This window comes from Rhinoderma darwinii, chromosome 1 (genome assembly GCF_050947455.1).
Source record: "Rhinoderma darwinii isolate aRhiDar2 chromosome 1, aRhiDar2.hap1, whole genome shotgun sequence".
In the NCBI taxonomy this organism is placed as follows: Eukaryota; Metazoa; Chordata; class Amphibia; order Anura; family Rhinodermatidae; genus Rhinoderma; species Rhinoderma darwinii.
The window spans coordinates 611,167,526-611,188,808 of record NC_134687.1 but is presented as its reverse complement, the minus strand read 5'-3'; the positions used below and the strand labels follow the sequence as shown (position 1 = coordinate 611,188,808).

The following is a 21,283-nucleotide window of genomic DNA, read 5'->3' as shown; positions in this document are numbered from 1 at the left end:
GGGAATAAGAAGCAAGCAGCAACAACACAACAGCGGGACAACAACGCTTATATGAGTAGTGCATATAATTACAAGGCCATTAGGGGTCACTAAATGCATATTAAGGCCATCAATATTTCCCCCTTCTCTTGGGGATTCAGTTCCCATATGTTGCAAGCAGGGCAATTACCCAAGGTCCCTGTTTTTACTAGTGGCCCCTGAGGAAAGGACCCCCAGGAGCACTTTTCTACTGTCAGCACCAGTAGCCAGGCAGAGCGCTCATTTACGCTCGACATTAGGGAGTCTCTTACTCTGCACTGATCTGCAAGGCGGTATCTTGTGGGCTTTATATCCAGTATTTTGTGGTTACTATATGGGAGTATTATTTAGGCATTGTATGACGGTATTATTTGGACACTAAATTGCAGTTTTTATTTGGACATTGAATTGCAGTATTGTGTGGGCAAAATGTAGCAGTGCTATGTTATTTTTTTTCTGGAAAAATCCGAACAGAAACGAAGCGGCTAAGCGCTCACACGAGCGCTTCTGCCGCTTCATTTTAGCAATTAGTGGGGGTCTCATTGCTCGGATTTTTACCAATCAAAACTTTGTCAAATGTTTATTAAGGCATCATATATATATATATACATATGTGTTTCCATGGCCTATCACATAAATCATACGTAAAAGAAAGAAAATCAATTGTTTTCTTTTAAAACTGTTTTTATTGAATAAAAGTAATTAACCAAAAACATACCTATTTGGCATCACAGCAGTTGTAACAACCGCAGTATTAGAGTATGTGCACACGATAACGTCAATTACGGCTGAAATTACGGAGCTGTTTTAAGGAGAAAACAGCTCCTGCATTTCAGACGTAATTGCTCGTACTCGCGTTTTGCGAGGCGTCAATTACGGCCGTAATTTGGAGCTGTTCTTCATTGGATTCAATGAAAAACGGCTCCAATTACGTCCCAAGAAGTGTCCTGCACTTCTTTGACGAGGCTGTTATTTTACGCGCCGTCTTTTGACAGCGACACATAAAATTACAGGTCGTCGGCACAGTACGTCGGCAAACCCATTGAAATGAATTGGCAGATGTTTGCCGACGTATTCGAGGCTTTTTTTCAGACGTATTTCGAGGCGTAAAACGCCTCCATTACGCCTGAAAGTAGGTCGTGTGAACCCAGCCTTAGAGATACCATGTCCTTTGTAACATGTAGTGAATGACATTAAAAAAACTATAACAACATTTTTTTCAAGGAACCTTTCTATCAAGTAGTTATTGTCCAAAACCCTATTAACGGTAAAAAATTACAGGTTGGCCACAGGATTTTGTCTTAACAAACCTAGCAGTATTAGTACAGTATATGCCCTTTATTGCCCACCCTGAAAGTTTTCCTTAGGCCCTATTCAGACAGGCGTTGTTTACGTCCGAGTGTAGAACAGACAGCACATGGACTGAACACTGACAAATTAAAGTCAATGGGCCAATTCAGATATCCAGAGGAAATCGCAGCATTCACTTCTTTGGTCCGATTCTCACGATAGACTCGTCCATTCAAGTCTAAGGGTCTTCCGAGTGCGGGCCATTTTTCACGGATGGGTTGCTGGGAGATGCTGAAGAGAAAGCAGGAGAGGACGTAAAAAAAAGTATAAAAACTGATGCCATATGTACCTAAAAAACAGACCAATAGAACACACTCAGAAACTACAGAAAATTGATCATATTATCCTAATGAAACAGGGACGTATTTTACAACGTTCATCAGAATAAGAGAGAGTATTTTTTATTAAAAATCTATGCTGAAACCCCCTCCACTTTTGTCATTTATTTTTTGATTAGATTTTTTTAATTCTATTTTCTGTACATGATTATGGGGGCGGCCATCTTGCCTGAGCTGCTGCTTTGAGCTGTGAATAGTTTGAAAAATTTGCATGGACATTAGAAACATCAGACAGAAAATGACCTATTGACTTTAATGGGAGAATGTAGTGGGCATGCTCTGTGCCATGTGTAAAGGGCACTCTGCAGGGACAGGGAGGAGGAGCTGAGCTGTGTCCTTCATATTTTGTCAGTGGTGTGATCCTGTGTTATCCCCTCCAGCTTTATAATAGCTGTCTTACCTTTCATTATACTTCTGCCCTCTGATGATAATAATACTGTGGGCCGATCATCTTAGGTCCTGTCCACAATGCTACCACAATACTGGTCACCCCTGTAAGGCTACTAAATAGCATTTACTTTTATAGGGACTTCCGAAAACCACTATTATTTGCTTTACATTAGTCATTCAGCCAATATAACGTATGTTATTTTATCAGAGCTGTTGTGGGGGTCATACTGAGAGAAGCATGAAATAACTGGTGAGATGGACTAACATGTAGCTTTTTATGTTGACAGGTAAATCGGAGAGAGCCTCATACGCGTGCTTTGGGAGAGACTCCGAGATACAGGGCTGTCATCAGGTAAGACCATAACATTTTATAAATCAAGATATAATGGCAATTAATTATTGTTCTGCTTCCATCCTATTTACAGATGGTTGTGAGTGCACCCTAAATTGGCAATAATGCCCTTACCCATGCCCTTATGTCTTCCTGGTCTACCACCTTCAGCCATATAAAAGGCAGGATGGACTATGCTATGGGTCCCCAATATCCTGGGGTGTGGTTGGAATTGATGTCTGTGCATGCCCTACGGCTACAACACTGAGCACTTGTCTAGTTTGTATATGTAGAAATTTTGGCCTCTTGTTAAAGGGAATCTGTTGCCTTTTCCGACCCTATGAAATAAAGCTGGGGCTGCACTCGGCTGCTTTAGTCATATGATAGTTGCTGTATATAGGGAAACATTAAGATTGTGCAACAGTTCCATGCACAAGCAACTTTTATGTGACTGTCATACAGAAAAATCCTCACCTTTTCAAGATCTCTGTCTGCTGTCAGTGAATGGGAGCAGTCTGTACAGACCTAGTACTTTACAGTATGCAATTGTACTATTTTATCCAGTCTACACAAGGCTCTATGAGCTAAATAGTCTGGACTCCAGATTGATACTTAAGTGCTGCAGAAGACTTTAGCTTACAGACGATTGCCTAGGCTGTATACAATTGTAACAAACCCTCAGGGGTTTAGACTCTGTTCACATCTTGTTTTCAGGCACATCTGAGGTATACGCCTGGAGTATTCCCTGACATATACTTCTAATGTATGCCTCCGACGTATGCCACTGTATGTCATACAGTGGGACAAAAAGGGTCAATGACTCTCATTGTAAGAAAATGTTTACCGCACTGTATACGTTTTTACTGTGCCCCATTGTGTTAGACACACTTTTCTATACAGTGAAAAAAAGATATGCTGGCGCATACCCGCCTGGCGTATGCCACAAGGACACATTGGAGTACACATTCCATATACCTCTGGTGAGCCTGAAACTTGAGATGTGAGTGCTGTACAGGTTTTCAGCCTCTGGGTGTAAACCAGAATGGTTTTGTGCACTGACAGCAAACAGAGATCTTGAAAATAGTGAGGAGAATATATTACTAGTTAACCGAACTCTTTATTGTACAATGAATCGATTTTACGTATGCAAAGCTAATAGTTTCTCGACCAGGTATATGAACCAGAGAGTAAAACCCCTGTCCTAGGTGGGATTTGAGCGCCTATTAGTCATATTTGATCCTGAGCCGTTGCCTCCCTTTACCTGTCAAAAGAAAACAGCAGTTTACTCATTAAAGGTGGTTTTCCAGGACTGTGATACATTTGATCAGTGAGGAATCTACTCCTTGGATCCCTGCTGATCAGCTGAGTGAAGGGATTGTGCCGCTTCAGGACAAGGCACAGCGCCGCATATTGGGTTGTGGCTGAGCCTGGTAATGCAGCTCAGGCTTATTCAAGTAAATGGGAGTGAACTGCAGTACCAACTGTATTTGTATGTCTTAGTAATAAATTAAGGGTGCTCGCAGGCCCCTTTATGTAGCTGGTCGCCAATGGTGCCACCTATGATTCGGACCCCCACAATCAAATATTGATGGCCTATCCTAAGGATAACCCATCAATATTAAAGTCCCAAAAAACCTGTTTAAGTATTGTTCTCCGACAGTAGATCGGTACTTCATACGAAATTTTATCCTGAGCAGTCTCCAGTTTCGTACATAGAGTAGAGGGGGCCCCATAACAAAGTTCAAAATGGTCAACACATTTGCCACCCAGAGCAGAAGGACCTCCTCACCCATTCTAATACTCATGGGCCAACTCCCCACCAACGTCTTTGCTAACAATACAGTTCCTCTGGAGAGGGGAGTCCTGAACGGGTTTATCCACCCAGTAGCAAAGGGGATGGGATCCCCCTCTCTAAATGCCTAATCTGCCTGTATATTATGTAGACCCTTGGCAGCCACTTCTTGGCTGCCTGACCAGCAGGGGGCAATGTGCTCAACAAATATTACCGTTTACCATGGGCCTTTACTTTGCACATAAGGTATAAATCCTGTACACAAATCAAATGAAAGAGACTTGGGGGCAATTTCCTTTTAAAGGAACCTTATCCGTGCTGAACGTGCAATTTCAGAGCATAAACCTTCAGATTGGTCAAATGGCAATTGTATCACAATTGCTATAAATTCACTCCTAGAGGTTCTGCAGTGTTCTGTGGAAATAGACTTGTGGTGAGGGGATAAAAATGTCTGCGAAAAACTGATTTGTTGTTGTTTTTTTGTCTTTCAATTGTTTTTGGCTTAATGTCAAGGCCAACAGGCTCAATGCAGAACCCTCTCGAGGGATGTATGCATCAGCCTGAAAAACTAAGAATATTTCCATGAAACGGTAAAATGTCAAAGCGCGGCTCCGCTCTTCGGGCCCCGCTCTCTCGCTGCAGTGGAAGTTCTATTTGCCTGTGTGTTTACATGCTTGTAACTCTTTGTCACACCTCATCCTACGTCGTTTCGAGACAATGACACTATTAAAATATGACCGTTTTTCGTTTTTTTTGTTGTTTTTTTCCTTTTGATTTGGCAGTTGCACATGAGTGTTATGTTGTTTGTCCCCATTTATGAAAATACTACCCACATGCACATGTTTGGCAATGATGTTGAACATAAGCTATTATCAAAATACCTCATTGTATGTAGCTTATTGAGGAGAAAATGAAAAAAGGCATAAAGGAATAGAATCGCTGTGTGCGACATGCCTCTGTACATCAGCGTATGCATCACAAATAAGAAAATATACAAATGTCAACTTCAAATGAAAAACCTTCCCTAACAGTAAAATGTGCGTTATATGCTGATTTATATATTGACCTTGACGTGCAGATTCAGTAGTTTTTATATGTAGGAAATGTCCAGGAGACTCACAAATAATTAACCCGCTGTTCATGGCTGGTTCAGTGATGGCACAGATACCAGAATTTGATTGCCCCAGGTAAGAGAATAGCCACTGTGGCTGGCAATTTAAAGGGGGCACTGTAGATTTTTTTTAACTTTCACTCTTATGTGACGCCAAAGGTGTAACTTGAAACGCGTGAGCCACAATGCAAAATCTGGAAGAGGGCCACCCACCTACCATGTGGCATTAATAATACTGGTTTCTTCTTATGTGGCAGAGGGGCCTTTGGGCTCCTTCAGGCACCAAGGCTCAGGTGCGACTGCTACCTCTGCACCCCCTATAGCTACATCTGTGTTATTCTCTATGCAAAACATGGGACAGATTTACTAAGAATGCCATTTCATAGGCCAGTCGGAGACTGTAGCCCGCAGGAGTAAGATGCAATAAATTTATAAAAAGGCTCTCCATGCCACCGATCCCGAGAACAAGCTTACTTTTCTGTCCCTATCAATGGAGCGGTGCTCCGCATTCTAGGCCACTGCTTCATTCACTTTCTATGGGGCAGCCGGTTATAGGTGATAAATATTAATGATGGGAAACCTCTTCTCCCGTTAACTACCCTAGACCACTAGGGATGTTTACCTTTTACTACCCTGGAACCCAGAGATAGTTGATAATAAAACATTTGTCGTGGCAACTACACCCCCAAACTCACATACCCTTTTCAAGTGGCCAATATTGTTTTACGGTAAGGGTATGTACACACGCTTAGCAAAAAAAGTCTGAAAATACGGAGCTGTTTTCAAGGGAAAACAGCTCCTTATTTTTAGCCGTTTTTAAGCAAATTCACGTTTTTCACTGCGTTTTTTACAGCCGTATTTGGAGCTGTTTTTTTTATAGTCAATGAAAAACGGCTCAAGAAGTGACATGCACTTCTTTTTATGGAACGCCTTTTTACGCGCCGTTTTTTCAAAAGGGCCAAGTAAAAAAAGCCTCATCTAAAAATATGCACACGTATGACATACAGTACATATTACGTATACAGAGTAACTTGAAGATCCAGGACACTATTTCAAAATCTGTAATAGAGTCCTCACCTACCAAGTGCCATTTATAATACTTGCATCTTCATATGTGGCAGAGGGGACCCTCAGGCACCCAGCGCGAAGTGCGATTACAACACCACTGCACCCCGAGACATATTTAAGTAGGGAACATCTTATTCTAAATATTACATTTTTGCATGGAAAAATATATTTTGTGTCAGGATACAATGAATAGTATTATGTCTTAATATTAGATTAATTGCAGAATGTGGAATTTTCAGTTTAGTTTCCATTTCTGCACAAGGTATAAATAGAAGTCAGGTGGCACCGGTATAAAGAATAAGATCACAGCGTCACACATGGTAAAATCCTATCAATAAAATAAATGATTCCTATTTATATACACAGGGTTCTATTAAAGAAATCCATATCTTGTACATTTTTATATCACTAGAGTGTCTCTAAGCCTTTCAAAGTGTATGTTCACCTGTAAACATCATTCTACAAATTATAAAGGTGTAAAATGAATCTACCTAAAAAGTTGAATTATTTTCTTAATACATTACTTATCTTATACTGATAGTGAGTTACAGCCTGTGTTATACTCCAGAGCTGCACTCACTATTCTGTTGGTGGAGTCACTGTGTACATACATTACATTACTTATCTTATGCTGATCCTGAGTTATATCCTGTATTATACTCCAGAGCTGCACTCACTATTCTGCTGGTGGAGTCACTGTGTATATACATTACATTACTTATCCAGTATTAAGCCTGAGTTAGACCTGTTTTATACTCCAGAGCTGCATTAACCATTCTGCTGGTGGAGTCACTGTGTGCATACATTACATTACTTATCTTTTACTGATCCTGAGTTACATCCTGTATTATACTACATTGTTGCGTTTACTGTTGATCTACTTGTGGAGTCAGGGCCAGTGTCATGGCTCCTCCAGGAGTGGAATCCCCGGCCAGAGCGTTGCAGATGCTCTTACAGGGGATTCCGCTCTTAGCGAGAGCCCTTGTCTAGGACCGGAATCCCCCCAGAGCATTTCCGATGCTCTGGCTGGGGATTCCGCTCCTGGAGAAGCCCCTGACATCACTATCCGTATATGGATAGTGACATCAGGGGCTCCTCCTGAAAAGGGAATCCCTGGCCAGAGCATTGCTGGCGCTCTGACCGGGGATTCAGTTCCAGGAGGAGCCCCTGATGTCACTGTCCAAATATGGCGCTACCTACAGGGAGGTGGGGCTATGGGGCACTACCTACAGGGGGAGTGGGCTGTGGGGCACTACCTTCATGGAGGGGGGCTGTGGGGCACTACCTACAGGGAGGGGGGCTGTGGGGCACTAGCTACAGGGAGGGGGGCTGTAGGGCACTACATACAGGGAGGGGAGGCTGTGGGGCACTACCTACATGGGATGCTGTGGGCCACTACCTACGAGGGGGGCTGTGTGGCACTATCTATGGGGGGGCTGTGTGGCACTACCTATGAGGGGGCACTGTGGAACTATCTACAGAGGGCACTAAATATATGGGGACGAACTGGGGGCCTAACTTCTATTTGGGGGCATAAACAGGTCCTAACTTCTATATGGGGGCACAAACTACAGTTTTCCGCCGTTTTACTGCTGCCGTGAGTTCCCCCGCAAAGTGGCCCACTAAGTCTATGTCGCACAAGGGCCCACATTTACCTGGAGCCGGCCCTGCGTAGAGTCACTGTGTATATACATTACATTACTTATCCTGTACTGATCCTGAGTTACAGCCTGTATTATACTGCAGAGCTGCACTCACTATTCTGCGGGTGGATTCATTGTGTACATACATTACTTATCCTGTACTGATCCTGAGTTACAGCCTGTATTATACTCCAGAGCTGCACTCACTATACTGCTGGTGGAGTCACTGTGTGCATACATTGCATTACTTATCCTGTACTGATCCTGAATTAAAGTCTGTATTATGCTCCAGAGCTGCGTTCACTGTTCTGCTGGTGGAGTCACTGTGTACATACATTATTTATCCTTTACTGATCCTGAGTTACAGCCTGTATTATTCTCCAGAGCTGCACTCACTATTCTGCTGGTGGAGTCGCTGTGTACATATATTACATTACTTATCCTGTACTGATGCTGAGTTACATCCTGTATTATACTCCAGAGTTGCGTCCACTATTCTGCTGGTTGAGTCACTGTGTACATGCTTTACATTTCTTATCTTGTAATGATCCTGAGTTACAGCCCGGTATTATACTCCAGAGCTGTATTCATAATTTTGCGGGTGAAGTCACTGTGTACATACATTACATTACAGTACAAAGCATACTTTGATTATTAGCATGCTATACAATATACAGAAGAGGTAAGGATTAGGCGGTGTAGGAGGTTTCCTAAGGTGCATTAGGGGTGAGGGCACAATTTATAAATGAAAAAACTCTATATTTAAGTTTCCACTGTGATAATGCTTTAGGTTCCCAGAGTCCAACGATCGCTTTCCTTGGTAAAATGAGCACCTGTCACAAATAGATGTTTGTTGTGTGACAGGCGACCATTGTAAATTTAGTAGCACTTCCCTGTGCAGAGAAGATAGAAGAGAGCAGGCAATGATGTAGAGGGACATATTTTGAAACCCCTGCCACAGTAGAGCTTATCCTGCCCCTGTAGGTAAGTAAATTTTAACTCTGATTCATATTTTGTCAATTTGCTTTTGCAGAATTTAAAGGGGTTGTCAAAACAGACACCCGGCTCCCGATACCACCGGCAAACAGGTGATTTTGCCAGGGAAAGCTGAGGCCAGCCTGGCATTTGGCTGGCAGTGGCAATTCCTACAGAGCAGCTACACGCCCTCATAGGGCATATTGACATGAGTTGACTTCATGACACTGCCCCTTTAATAGAATATTAGGTGGACTGAATCGCCGAAAAGAAGCAAAATTTGCTCACCTTCACTGTACAATTATTTGAAGCAGGAAAAAGAAACTTCTCCCAGCATGCAGTGCAGCAGAGGACATTAATATATATATTTTTTCCACTAAGCTGCAATACCAGACACAGCCATGGACAAGAGTGGTGCTCTTTCTGGAAATAAAATTAATTTTATATAACTCCGAAGAGTGTACAATTAATTTTTTTCTGTTCTTTAAATCAAAATGAATGTTTCATCCTTAATCATGAAAGTATCACTGTAAATATCTAGTTAATTAGGATTTATATTAATACATAGTATTCCACAGATGCACTCTACATGCGTTAAGTGTGATAATTGCTTTCACTTTCCAGGTGTTCATTAGCTAAGCAAGGTCAAGATGTTTTGTATGTTTTTGTAAATTTACACATGTGTTATCTTTTCACATTTTTTATGTTCTTGTATTTTAAATACTTGTCTAAAAATGTTTGGAGCAGCAAAATAAAACACCTGGTGATAATGGAGCCAGGCAATCAAATGCCACCCCTCTCACCTTAAGATTACACCCGCACCTGGAGGTTATGATAACCACTCACCCTATCGGCTGTGTCTCAGGAAGTGATAACCTTTCCTCTATCCAACTTTTAATTAGTAGTTAAAGACGAGAACTTTAGATCATTCCGAAATCTTAGGCGGAACATGCACGGAAGCAGTTGTTGGGGGCACTTATTTGTCTGTTGTCTATTAAACTGAGATCTGTACTGATCTAAATGAGCTACCAAAAGGCTTAAAGGTTATGCACACCTTTGAAAACGTTGTTTTTTTTAATAAAAATGTCTATCTGTGTGTTTGTTGCAACTTTATAATTACTTTTTATTAAAAATTAGTTTAACTTTTTGAGATACAGCTGCTTTGTATCCTGTATACAGAGCAGCTGTATCTTGTGCTGAGACCTGAATCCGTCAGGTCGGCGGGACTGACGGGTTCAGCGACAGTGGGTCCTGCGTGTCTCTGACACATAGGATTGAACTGTTACTGATCACATCTAAGTTCATAACTTAAATGTGATCGATATGGTTCACCCTCCCCTATGGCGAGCCATATAGCGCCCAAACATTCATACAGTGTTCAAATAACATTGTCGTAATAAATAATAAATAACTTCTTGTAAAAACTTTAGTACAAGTTGTTACATGTACAGAAATAGTGGTCACCCAGACACAAAGGCAACTGGTTGCCAAGCAACCTCAGCTATCAGAAACGATAAAATACATTAAGGGGAAGTGGCAAGAAGAGAAATAAACTCAGGTTCCCTAAATATATCTAATGCTTAATCATCTATGTGTATTTGGTTACTGCAGTGGAGTTAGGCTTTAAGTGGAACCCCTTTAAAGGGGTTTTTCCATAGACAATGATGGTGTATCAGAATGGAGAAGTGGTCCTGCACTTGCCCTCTTTATTGAAGTGTATGGAGGTTATGGATATCGCCAAGCTACCCTGACTCTCCGATAGGTTGGGATAACAGAGGGGGGATTTTTTATAAATGTCTAAAAACATAGCCTGGTGGTTTTCCATATCCTGGATCTGTCATTGGGATTCCTGTCCTTCTATTGGATATAGGGAAGAGGCAGAAAGTTCTTGTTTATCAAAGCTCCAAAACCTTCTATCAATTCACTCCCCGTAACGCATGAAACATGTATGCAGTCCCATACTACAGAGCCATACACACTCGTCATATGGTGTCTCCATATATCAACATATTACAAAGTGTTCTCCCCTAGAAGCAATATATGAGATTGGGGGCATACAGAGGTATAGTATTGGCCCATTGATTTCTATGAGTGTCGTATTACGGCTCCATACAACTCAGAACTTGGACGGAGATGTAATGTGATTGTGTCTTTTAGTCCTAAGGGATTTTTTTTTTCTTTTATGGACTTAATATGCTCCATTGCCTTTGGGGTTTCCATTCTCTTGCAGCTGCACATTGAATATATGCCCTATTAGAGTATATAGACATCACAGAATAGGGGTCCCCCACTACTCAGACTTGGGCGGTCCGTAATTTAACATGGACGCCTATTCATATGAAGAGCCGCCATGTAAGCCCTCAGTTTAGAGATGAAACGTCTGGCTGGTCGCGGCCTTCCCTGGCAAAAATAGCCGCAGCGGCTCCAATATAAAAGGGGAAATTAGAAATACACAGTTTAACTTGTATGTTTACAACATGCCCTCTACTGTATGAACCTTGCTTAATATTATCTCTTGCTAGATTGTACTCGGGATGCATTGCCGCCTGAGGGCACGTTTGGCTATAGACAAAAACTGATGCGAAGCAAAAGTAGCTATTTAATCTGTTTACCTTTTAAATCGCAGTGAAAAGGCAAACACCAGTTTGTACATCTGGTTTATTTTACTATTGGACCTTTGAATCCCATTTTAGATTGTGCATCCGAACCCCCGAACTGCTGACGGCGTTACTTATCCTCCCGCAAAACAAATGGGAACCGTAAGCGCCAAATCTTATTTTACATAAATGAAACATCACAACATAATTGAGCTTAAAAACACAGAAATGACCCCCATAGCATATATTATACTCCCTTTACTGTAGAGAAGCCAGATGTTAATAAACCACTTTTTTGGTACTTTTTGTTGTTTGTTTCATTATTTCATAATAACATAGTTTTCTAGGTAGATTAGAAACATGGAAATTAGTCCAAAAATGTTGGACTTATTAACTAACAATGTATTTTATAGAAGCCTTTGAGAACAGTGTTCGGGGAGCTTTATCCTTCACCTCTTAAAGACACAGGTAATTTTTTTATATATATGTTTATGTTTTTTTTAACTTTTATTTAGTAAAAACATTGTTTTTTGGTTATATTTTAATATAGTTTTATTTAATTTTTATTAATTGGAATGTATTGAAATGCTCTGTAGGCATTATTTCAAGACAGCCGCAGAGGATCAGGGCTATCCCTATTGTTAGGATCAGGGCTATCCCTATTGTTAGGATCAGGGCTATCCCTATTAAAATTGTCAGCCTCGGCAATCCCAAAGCCATTTTTGAAGCTGAGAATTCAAAGGGCTTAAAGCCATTAAACAATCGGGATCTGAGTTTTCCCCAATCCCAGTCATCGCTTTGGGGTACTGGCTGTCAACCACAGCCACCAAATAACACCCCCCTATGTGGGCACAACTGTGCTGGGCATAAAGTCTCAGCTGTTAGTGATGTATCGCTGAATGCGGTTAAAGGAACATGACAGGAAAAAATTATACACTGCTTTATGCCTATTGCAAGCACTGAGGAGGTGGAGCATGACACACTGATCCCCTGTGTCATGTACCACCCCCACCCCCACTCAGCGTATATTCACACGCAAAACAAAAAACGGCCGTAAATTACGGAGCTGTTTTTTTATGCATCAAGCGTTTTTTAATGCGTTTTTTTAACGGACGTTTTTGGAGCTGTTTTTCTATTGAGACAATGAAGAACGGCTTCAAAAACGGCTCAAGAAGTGACATGCACTTCTTTTTTTACGGGGGAATTTTTTTACGTAACGTTTTTACAAATGGCTGTGTAAAAAAATGCCCCGTGGGAACGAAATGGACAGATGTTTGGAGGCGTTCAGCTTCCAAATTTTTAGCGGTTTTTCAGGGCGTTTATGGCTCGAAAAACGGCTGAAAATAAGCTGTGTGAATATACCCTCAGGTCCTGCACTGAGTTTAACAGCTTGCCGTATATATGTTCCCTTAGGCTATGTTCACACAGCTTATTTTCAGCTGTTTTTCGGCCCGTGAACGCCCAGAAAAAAGGCTAAAATGTCGGAGGCTGAATGCCTCCAAAAATCTGCCCATTAATTTCAATGGAAATAACTGCGTAACGTTCCCACGGGGCGCCCCATAAAAAAGAAGTGCATGTCACTTCTTGAGCCGTTTTTGGAGCCGTTTTTCATTGTCTCAATAGAAAAACAGCTCCAAAAACGGCCGTAAAGAAACCAGATCAAAAAACGTGCTTTTACGCCCATTTTCCATGTGAACATACTCTTAACATTAGAAGGTAATAATTTTAAATGTACAAATGTTTTTCCACTTGGAAGCAGAATAAGTTTATAGGTAACACATGAGCCCTTATGGGGCTCTAGTACATTTAAAAGAAAAAAATATAAATATTCTGTATTACCGTTATGTGTATATAGTTCCTATATAAACCTATGTGTCACTATGGTTACAGACTACAAACATTGTGTAGTCTGATCTACAGTCATGTTGTACCTTTTCCCGCGTTTTTGTCTCAAACCCATTTCTATAGAAGTGTCCTTAAGCCAAAAAATAAAACAGCACAATTTTGAGATAAATATATTACCATTTTGTGGATACGGCTCCTATATAGACTTATGTGTCACTATGGTTACAGACTACAAACAACCCTTGTGTAGTCGGATCCTGCAGTCATGTGTTACTCCCCGTTTTGTTTTTCAACAGTTGTAACTTTTTCCATGTTTTTGTCTCAAACCATTTCTACGGAAAAGTCCTAAAGAAAAAAATAAAGCCGCACTATGTTAAGATAAAACGTCAGAATTCTGTAATAAAAAGTAAGAATTTTGACTTTTTATCTTAGGATTTGTCTTTTTAACATGGAATTCTAACTTTTTATCCTTATTTCTGTACATTTCCACTACAATAAGATTAATAAAATATTTAACCTATGTTCTTTATTCTGCTACTTTTTTTTCTCATGGTACCGCAGCAAAAAGTTAATAAAAATAGAATTTGTCAAACCAGGTGCACATTGGTTTATTATAAGCAATAGGAATAATTACCCACATAATTAAAGAGATCTCTAAATTAACGTGTTTACTTGATACTTGACTGTTTAAATTACTATAAAGATATTAAAGTCAAATGTCGCTGAAGTTCTTATAGGCATATTCATATTTAGTATCTGTGCTGCCATCTAGAATATGTGTAAAAAACGGGCGTCTATGGGTGTCCGCTCCTGTAAGGTCGTGTTTGTAATAACGTCTGAGGGGGCAATGGACTGGAAACAATTCCGCTTAGGAACATTATATAACCCAACCAATGACTATTCTTATCATTGTACGCAGATGATGTGTACATGGTGCTATTACTCCCTGTAGAATGTATGCCGCAAACATCAAATGTATAACTTGACCCTTCGTGAACAGAAAACTTTTACCGAAATTTCACTGTTTTTAGTCTGTTATCAATCGTAAATAATGATATCATGTCGGAGGGTATCTGAGGCTCCAGCGTTGGCAAACCAGTACAATCATTGCTGTATATGCAGACGCTGCTTCCCACAGCTATAACTTCTGCAGGGCACTGCCAACCAGCTTTCCAGAGTCCAAGCGTTTTTTTGGCGCTGATTTTGATGCGGAAAGCGTGTCGGAATCAGCCCCAAGAAAAATCCCAAATCGTCTTCCATTGATTTTAGTGGGAGGCAGAGGTGTTTTTTTTATCCCGGGTGGATTTTGGCCACTCATGGGAAAAAAAGCGGCATGCTCTCTCTTTTTGAGCTGTTTCTGCCTCTGACCTTCTATTGTAATCAATAGGAAGCAGAAGGAACCGGCGGCACTTGCTAGGAGTGTTTTTTGCTGCTGTTTTTTTTTTACCACGGCCAGGGACATACATACCATAGGAACAGACAATGTGACCGCTATGGGGCCCTTGTAGAGAAGGGCCAGTTCTGGTTGGTCCTATATCATTTGTTACTGGTTAGAAAGAACCTGTGTAGGAGGGGGTAGGAAATTATCCCAAGGGTTTAATTTGGAGGGCCTTCTGTCCTTGGGAAAAATTTGCGCCTAAATGGTGGGAGCATTTTAATCTTTGTTATGGGGCGCCCTCTTTTTTATGTACGCCACTGACCACTGTTCTTGCATCAGATTCAAACAGCTAAAATTAAAACTCTGCAAAAAGCATAGGAAAAAAAGCTTAAAAAAACTGCCTGACAAAAAATGCAGAGTAAACTGCTCCAGATTTGCCATACTGGAGTCAAGGAAAACTGGGTGCCACCCTCTGTGAGAAGTGTAATGGTGTAATTGGTTGTCATCTGATTTCCAAAAAGTAGATACTGTATAACCAAGAAATAAAAATAATAGGCAAAAAAAAATGTTTTACCAACTTAAGACGATTCAAGGCATTTAGATTTTTGGAAGTTCTTTAATAAAAAGTCAGCCAAACTTGACATTTTTTTGCAGTTATTAGATATGTTACTTAAAGGGGTTATCCAACAAGTTGAAATTGATGGCCTATCCTCAGGATAGGCCATCAATAGCTGATGGGTCAGGGTCCGACGGCCGGGACCCCCGCCGATTAGCTGTTTTGAAGGGGTGCAGCACTCGTACTTTCTCCCATTGAAGTGAATGGGAGAAAAGGCTGCAATACCTGTGAATCGCCACTAAATGCGTGTCGATGATTCACAGTGAGCAAGAAGAAATGAAGGGGAAGCAACGCTCGTACGAGCACTGTGGTCCCTTCATAACAGCTGAGCGCTGTACGAGCACAGGAGGGGAGAGGAGGGGGATGTTGCTGCAAAACAGCATGCTGTAATAGGGAAATAGGAGACATCTTTAGAGCACACAGTACAGCTCTTAAATCACCACACCACTGCACGGGCAATGTAGTTTTACATGGCGGCCATTTAGACGGACAGCACAAATCCAACTTCTTAGCTTGTTTGTAGCAGTCCACACCAGATAATAGATGTGGGGGTGTCCTGAGACAAGTGACTGCATCCCAAGACATGGCTGTAGTTATAAGAAACTGATTAGACCCATGTAACTCAGCTATTGATTGGTGCTTCAGAGTTTGCTGGGATTTCCTTCTCTGAGTGAGGCAGATAGAGCTGCTTAATTCAGAAATGTTAACATGATTGTTGCAGAAAATGCATTTTGTTATAAAATTCTCGTAAAATAAAAAGTAAAACTTGATCATTTTGATGAGGCTGAGAATAATTCCCATGTCCATGCAGGAGATATTTTTGTTTTTTGTTGTCTACTCTACTGTTCCTTTAACCCCTTCCCCCTGCTGGCATTCTGGGCCCTAATGTCCAAGCCATTTTTTAGATTTTTCCATTGTCACATTCGAAGAGCTGTAACTTTTTTATTTTTGCGTCGGCATAGCTGTATAAGGTCTTGTTTTTTGCGGGACGACTTGCAGTTTTTATTGGTACCATTTGAGAGTAGATGCGACTTTTTGATCACTTTCTATCACATTTTTTTTAAGTCAGGATTAACAGAAAACAGCAATTTTTCCATTGTTTTTTATTTTATTTTTTACGGCGTTCACAGTGCGGGTTAAATAATGTAACAGCTTTATAGTCGGGGTCGTTACGGACGCGGCGATACCAAATATGTGTAACTTTTTTGCTTTATTGTAGTTTTTTTTAATAGTAAAGTATTTTGTAAGGGGAAAAGCTGGGTTTTTCATTTTTTTTTTTTCACTTTTTTTTTTTATTAACTTTATTAAACTTTTTTTACTTTTTTACTAGTCCCACTAGGGGACTTCACTATCCTCCGATCGCTATTATAATACACTGCAATACTTTTGTATTGCAGTGTATTACTGCCTGTCCGTTTAAAACGGACAGGCATCTGCTAGGTCATGCCTGCGGCATGATCTAGCAGGCATTCGCTGCAGGCAGACCTGGGGGTCTTTATTAGACCCCCGGCTGCCATAGAAGACACAGACACTCGGCGATTTTATCGCCGGGTGTCAGTGAGATGAGAGGGAGCTCCCTCCCTCTCTCCAAAACCACTCAGATGCGGTGCTCGCTATTGTGCACCGCATCTGAAGGGTTAAACAGGTGAGATCGATACTAATATCGATCTCACCCGGCAGAGCAGGGACGCCCCCAGCCCTCAGCTGCTTCTGGCAGCTGAGAGCAGGGAGATTTCACGGCTCCCTGCTCTGTTTACTTTATTCTAATGCAGCGACGTAGTTTGGCGGCGCTCTAGAATAAAGCCCACTAATGACCGCCGTAAAAAGACGTATCGGCGGTCATTAAGGGGTTAAAGCAGATGTTCACCTTTTATCACCACATACAGCCTGTTGTTTATTTTTTGTTTTTTTGGAAGTCTATATTCCCTTCCCTCCATTTTTCGGATTTTCACTTTTGTTTTTTCCTCCCCACCTTCCAAAAGCGATTAAAAAAAATTCCGTCCATATAAACATATGAGGGCTTGTTTTTTGCGGGACAAGTTGTAGTTTTTTATGGCATCATTTATTGTACCGCATAATGTATTGGGAAGCTGAAACAAAATTGGGGGGGGCACGATAACTTGCTTGAGGGGGCACCCCCTGATTCTAACACTTTAAATGCTGCGGTCACGATTGATTGGGTGTTAAATGGGCGGACTCAAAGTGAACTTTGATTCCGCCCGTTACAGTGAGGTGTCGGCTGTGTAACACAGCCGTCACCTTCTGTGTATGGAGCAAGCTCAGCCCGTGAGCTCGCTCCATACTTCTCCTTAACCCTTATCACGTACAGTTATGTGATAATGCGTTAAGAGGCTCTATAAGGCTGGGTTCAGCTTTCCGTTGTTCATCAGAAATACAGGAAGTGCCGGTTACGTTGCAAGACGGACATCACCATCATCGGCCGACGAGAACCATTGACTTTAATGCGTTTTGCCTGGTTTCTGTCGGGGTGTCTGTGGTTTTACCGTAAACAATTGTGCAGCATTCTTCCAACACAGATGTGAATGAGGCCTAAGCTGCATCGTATTTTCTCTCTATCACGTGTATTCTTCACCTGTAAGCGGAAAGGACAGGCCAGCTTGTTTGTGTGGCGTGATCAGTCGTTGGCACAGGAAGTAAATCTGAGTCTAAATTTGTCATCGCTTTTCTGTACAACGAATAACCCAATCAGCAGGGCCTACATACCCTTTCCCTCACTGTTCAGGCCGCATGCCTCTCTTGGTGGCTGCCTGTAGTTGGGTGTGTCTCCGCCATCTTAAATACATTCTCCCGCTTGGCTGCGTCTGTTCTCAGACTATACAAGCCACAGCAAGGACAGGTAAGTTCAAGAGACACTACTGGAACACTGTGTGGGGTATCGAATAGTACTTTTTATCTGAGCACTGTATGGCACTAATTATCTGGGCACTGTAGGGCACTAATTATCTGGACACTGTAGGGCACTAATTATCTGGACACTGTATGGCACTAATTATCTGGGCACTGTATGGCACTAATTATCTGGGCACTGTAGTTCACTAGTTATCTGGACACTGTATGGCACTAATTATCTGGGCACTGTATGGCACTAATTATCTGGGCACTGTATGGCACTCTTTATCTGGGCACTGTACTTGTTCTATTATTTTTCTTTTTTACATTTTTATTTGTTTACTAGATTTAATTATATAGTTAATTGAAAGTTAAATCTTTGAAAAGTGATAGATACTTATTAAAATTGTAGTTTGAGACCACAAGCTAGAAGGGTCCTGATAACATTTGGCGGCAGTGTGTACCAGTGCATGACAGGCAGACAAAGAGTTAATATTACCCATCCCTGTGACTGCTCATTTGGCTGCGCACAATCCCCAAATGGTGCAGTAAATGAATCTTACAGGCTGATGGTTTGTGAACGCTTTATCTCTCCCTTTATTGCAGGCTGTTAGGGATGTGAGAAGTAGGCTGAACAATACTAAATGGCTAGCGTTCCATTTACAGGCTCTTTAAAATAAGTAGACATACATTTTGCTCAGCATTTCCCATGTGAAGTCACATTACGTATTTCCACCTGAAATGTGACCCGAAACAAGTTAATATCATAAGCGTCCTTCATAAAGTCGCAGAGTTTACGCTCTCCTCTTCACCTGGGCTGATGCTCTTCATCAATATGTATCTTGGGCATTTCCAGTTTCCAAAAATTTAAAAAAGGGGCTAAAACCAAAATAAAATGTAAAACGCATAATATGCGACTATTGATGTAAAATTACAATAACTGGGCGTGTGCAGGGCGGCCGAGGTGCCAGACTACCAGAATGGGTTTATCAGATTGCTTGCAGGCACTTCACTGAACCGACCTACCAATGCTGATGATTTGGTCAGTGTGACCTTGATCCTACTAAGGGGGCGAATGCAACCTTGATGCCATAGATACATGCATTCGGACCATTAGGCGCCAGATGATAGCATATCACTATACTTTTTTATTAATTAGAGGAGTCTGAGTATTGATCATCTTTAGACTATCGGAATGCAAGATTAAATAGGCACTGCACTTTTAACAACTTTTCAGAAATCAATAGTACAAGTGAATATAAGAAACCTTGTAATATATCTTACTAGGGAAAAATGCCTTTTTCTCCATTTATCAGACCCCCCCCCCCCCCCCCACCTAACGAGGCAGTATATCAGATCACTGAGGAATAATATAATTCTATAGAGAGAGAATGGGGAAGATGGAGCAGGAGCACAGTGAGTGAGAGAAAGAGAGAGAGGGAGGCAGAGAGACACACAGATGCTGCTGCAGTTTCTAGTAAGTGTTACAAGTTACCCCAGTGCTAGATCCACAACTACACTGCTCAATACTGCTGTATGATGTCTTCCATGTTGCTCCAGCTTCTAGTAAGTGTTATATGTCACCCACTGCTGGATTCACAGCTACAGTACTCAGTACCGCTGTATAATCTACTCCATGCCGCTGCTGCTTCTACTAGGTGTTATATCTCAACCCAGTGCTGGATTCTCAGCTACACTGCTCAGTACTGTTGTGTAATCTCCTCTATGCTGTTGCAGCTTCTAGTAAGTGGATTTTATCTCACCCCAGTGCTGGATTCAATGCTACACTGCTAATTACTTCTGTATAATCTCCTCTATGATGCTGCTACTGCTTTTAGTAGGCGTTGTATCTCACACCAGTGCTGCATTCTCAGCTACACTGCTCATTACTTCTATATAATCTCCGCCATGCTGCTACATCTTCTAGTAAGTGTTATATCTCACCCCAGTGCTGGATTCACAGCTGCACTGCTCATTGCTGCTGTATGATGTCCTCCATGTTGCTGATACTGCTTCTGATGGTATGCTACAGAGAGAGATAGGAGAGTGGATCTTGTTTCTACATGTGCAGTGTATGGCAGACATGATAGCAGTTAGGCTCTACCGATTAGCTCAGGGAAAGCGAGAATTAGAGATAGAGCCTGCATAGGGGAAAACTACTAAAAAAAATTCCTTATGCAAGTCATAAAATGGTCAGATATAGTGTTATTTCTCATTTACACACTTATAACAATTTATTTTGAAAAGTTACCTGAAAACACAGGTGCACTTAAAAGTTATTTTATTGGGCTTTCCAAAAAAAAACAAGAGGGTGGCACATGGTCCCAAGTAGACGTTAACCCAAAGATTGTCAGTCTTTGAAAAGCTGGGACAAGACTGATTAGTTCTTTAGCCCTACGCATGTGCATCCTATTTGTCAATTATTTCACAACACCACAGTAGACTTGTAGGGGTTGTCCAGGACTACAAAAATGAGTCTGCTTTTTTTCCCGAGAAACAGCACCACTCTTGTCCATGGGCTGTGTCTGGTATTGTAGCTCAGCCTCGTTCAAAATAGTGGTTCTGTTTTTATAATAAAAGAAAAGACCCTCGGCTCTGTAAACATTGGGGAAGATTAAGCAATATCAGCGTACCATATAAATACTGTGCCGCTCTGTTCCCCAGGACAGCGCTCAACAGATTAATCAACAGGGTTCATGTCCTAATGATGAATGTACGGTACTTAAAAAAAAACAACCTGACGTTTTCCTGGTGTACGCTCTCAATTAATATGCCGTTCTATACGGACTCCATGAAAATCTACCCAACTGTTTGCAAATAGCAAGTACCAGGATAGCTCTATGGATGTAGAGCAGCAACATTTTTATAGGGGATGTATTGAGGACGACACACAATTCACAAAGTTTGAAACATTCCCTTGTTGAGGAAAAACAAATGCAGTTTGCAGATTGCAACCCTTGTCAATCAAAACCACGACTTCC

At 41.3% G+C, this 21,283-nt stretch overlaps 1 protein-coding gene across 7 annotated transcripts in view; it reads left to right on the top strand.

Annotated features, from left to right (window-relative positions):
- The window catches only part of TCF4 (transcription factor 4), a 406,052-nt gene that overhangs the window by 172,284 nt on the left and 212,485 nt on the right, over window positions 1–21,283 (top strand). For all 7 annotated transcript variants that reach the window (XM_075841364.1, XM_075841349.1, XM_075841341.1 and 4 more), the window contains one exon: window positions 2,384–2,448. In XM_075841364.1, coding sequence (XP_075697479.1) covers window positions 2,384–2,448 — 65 coding nt within the window. The remainder of the gene's footprint in view (window positions 1–2,383; window positions 2,449–21,283) is intronic.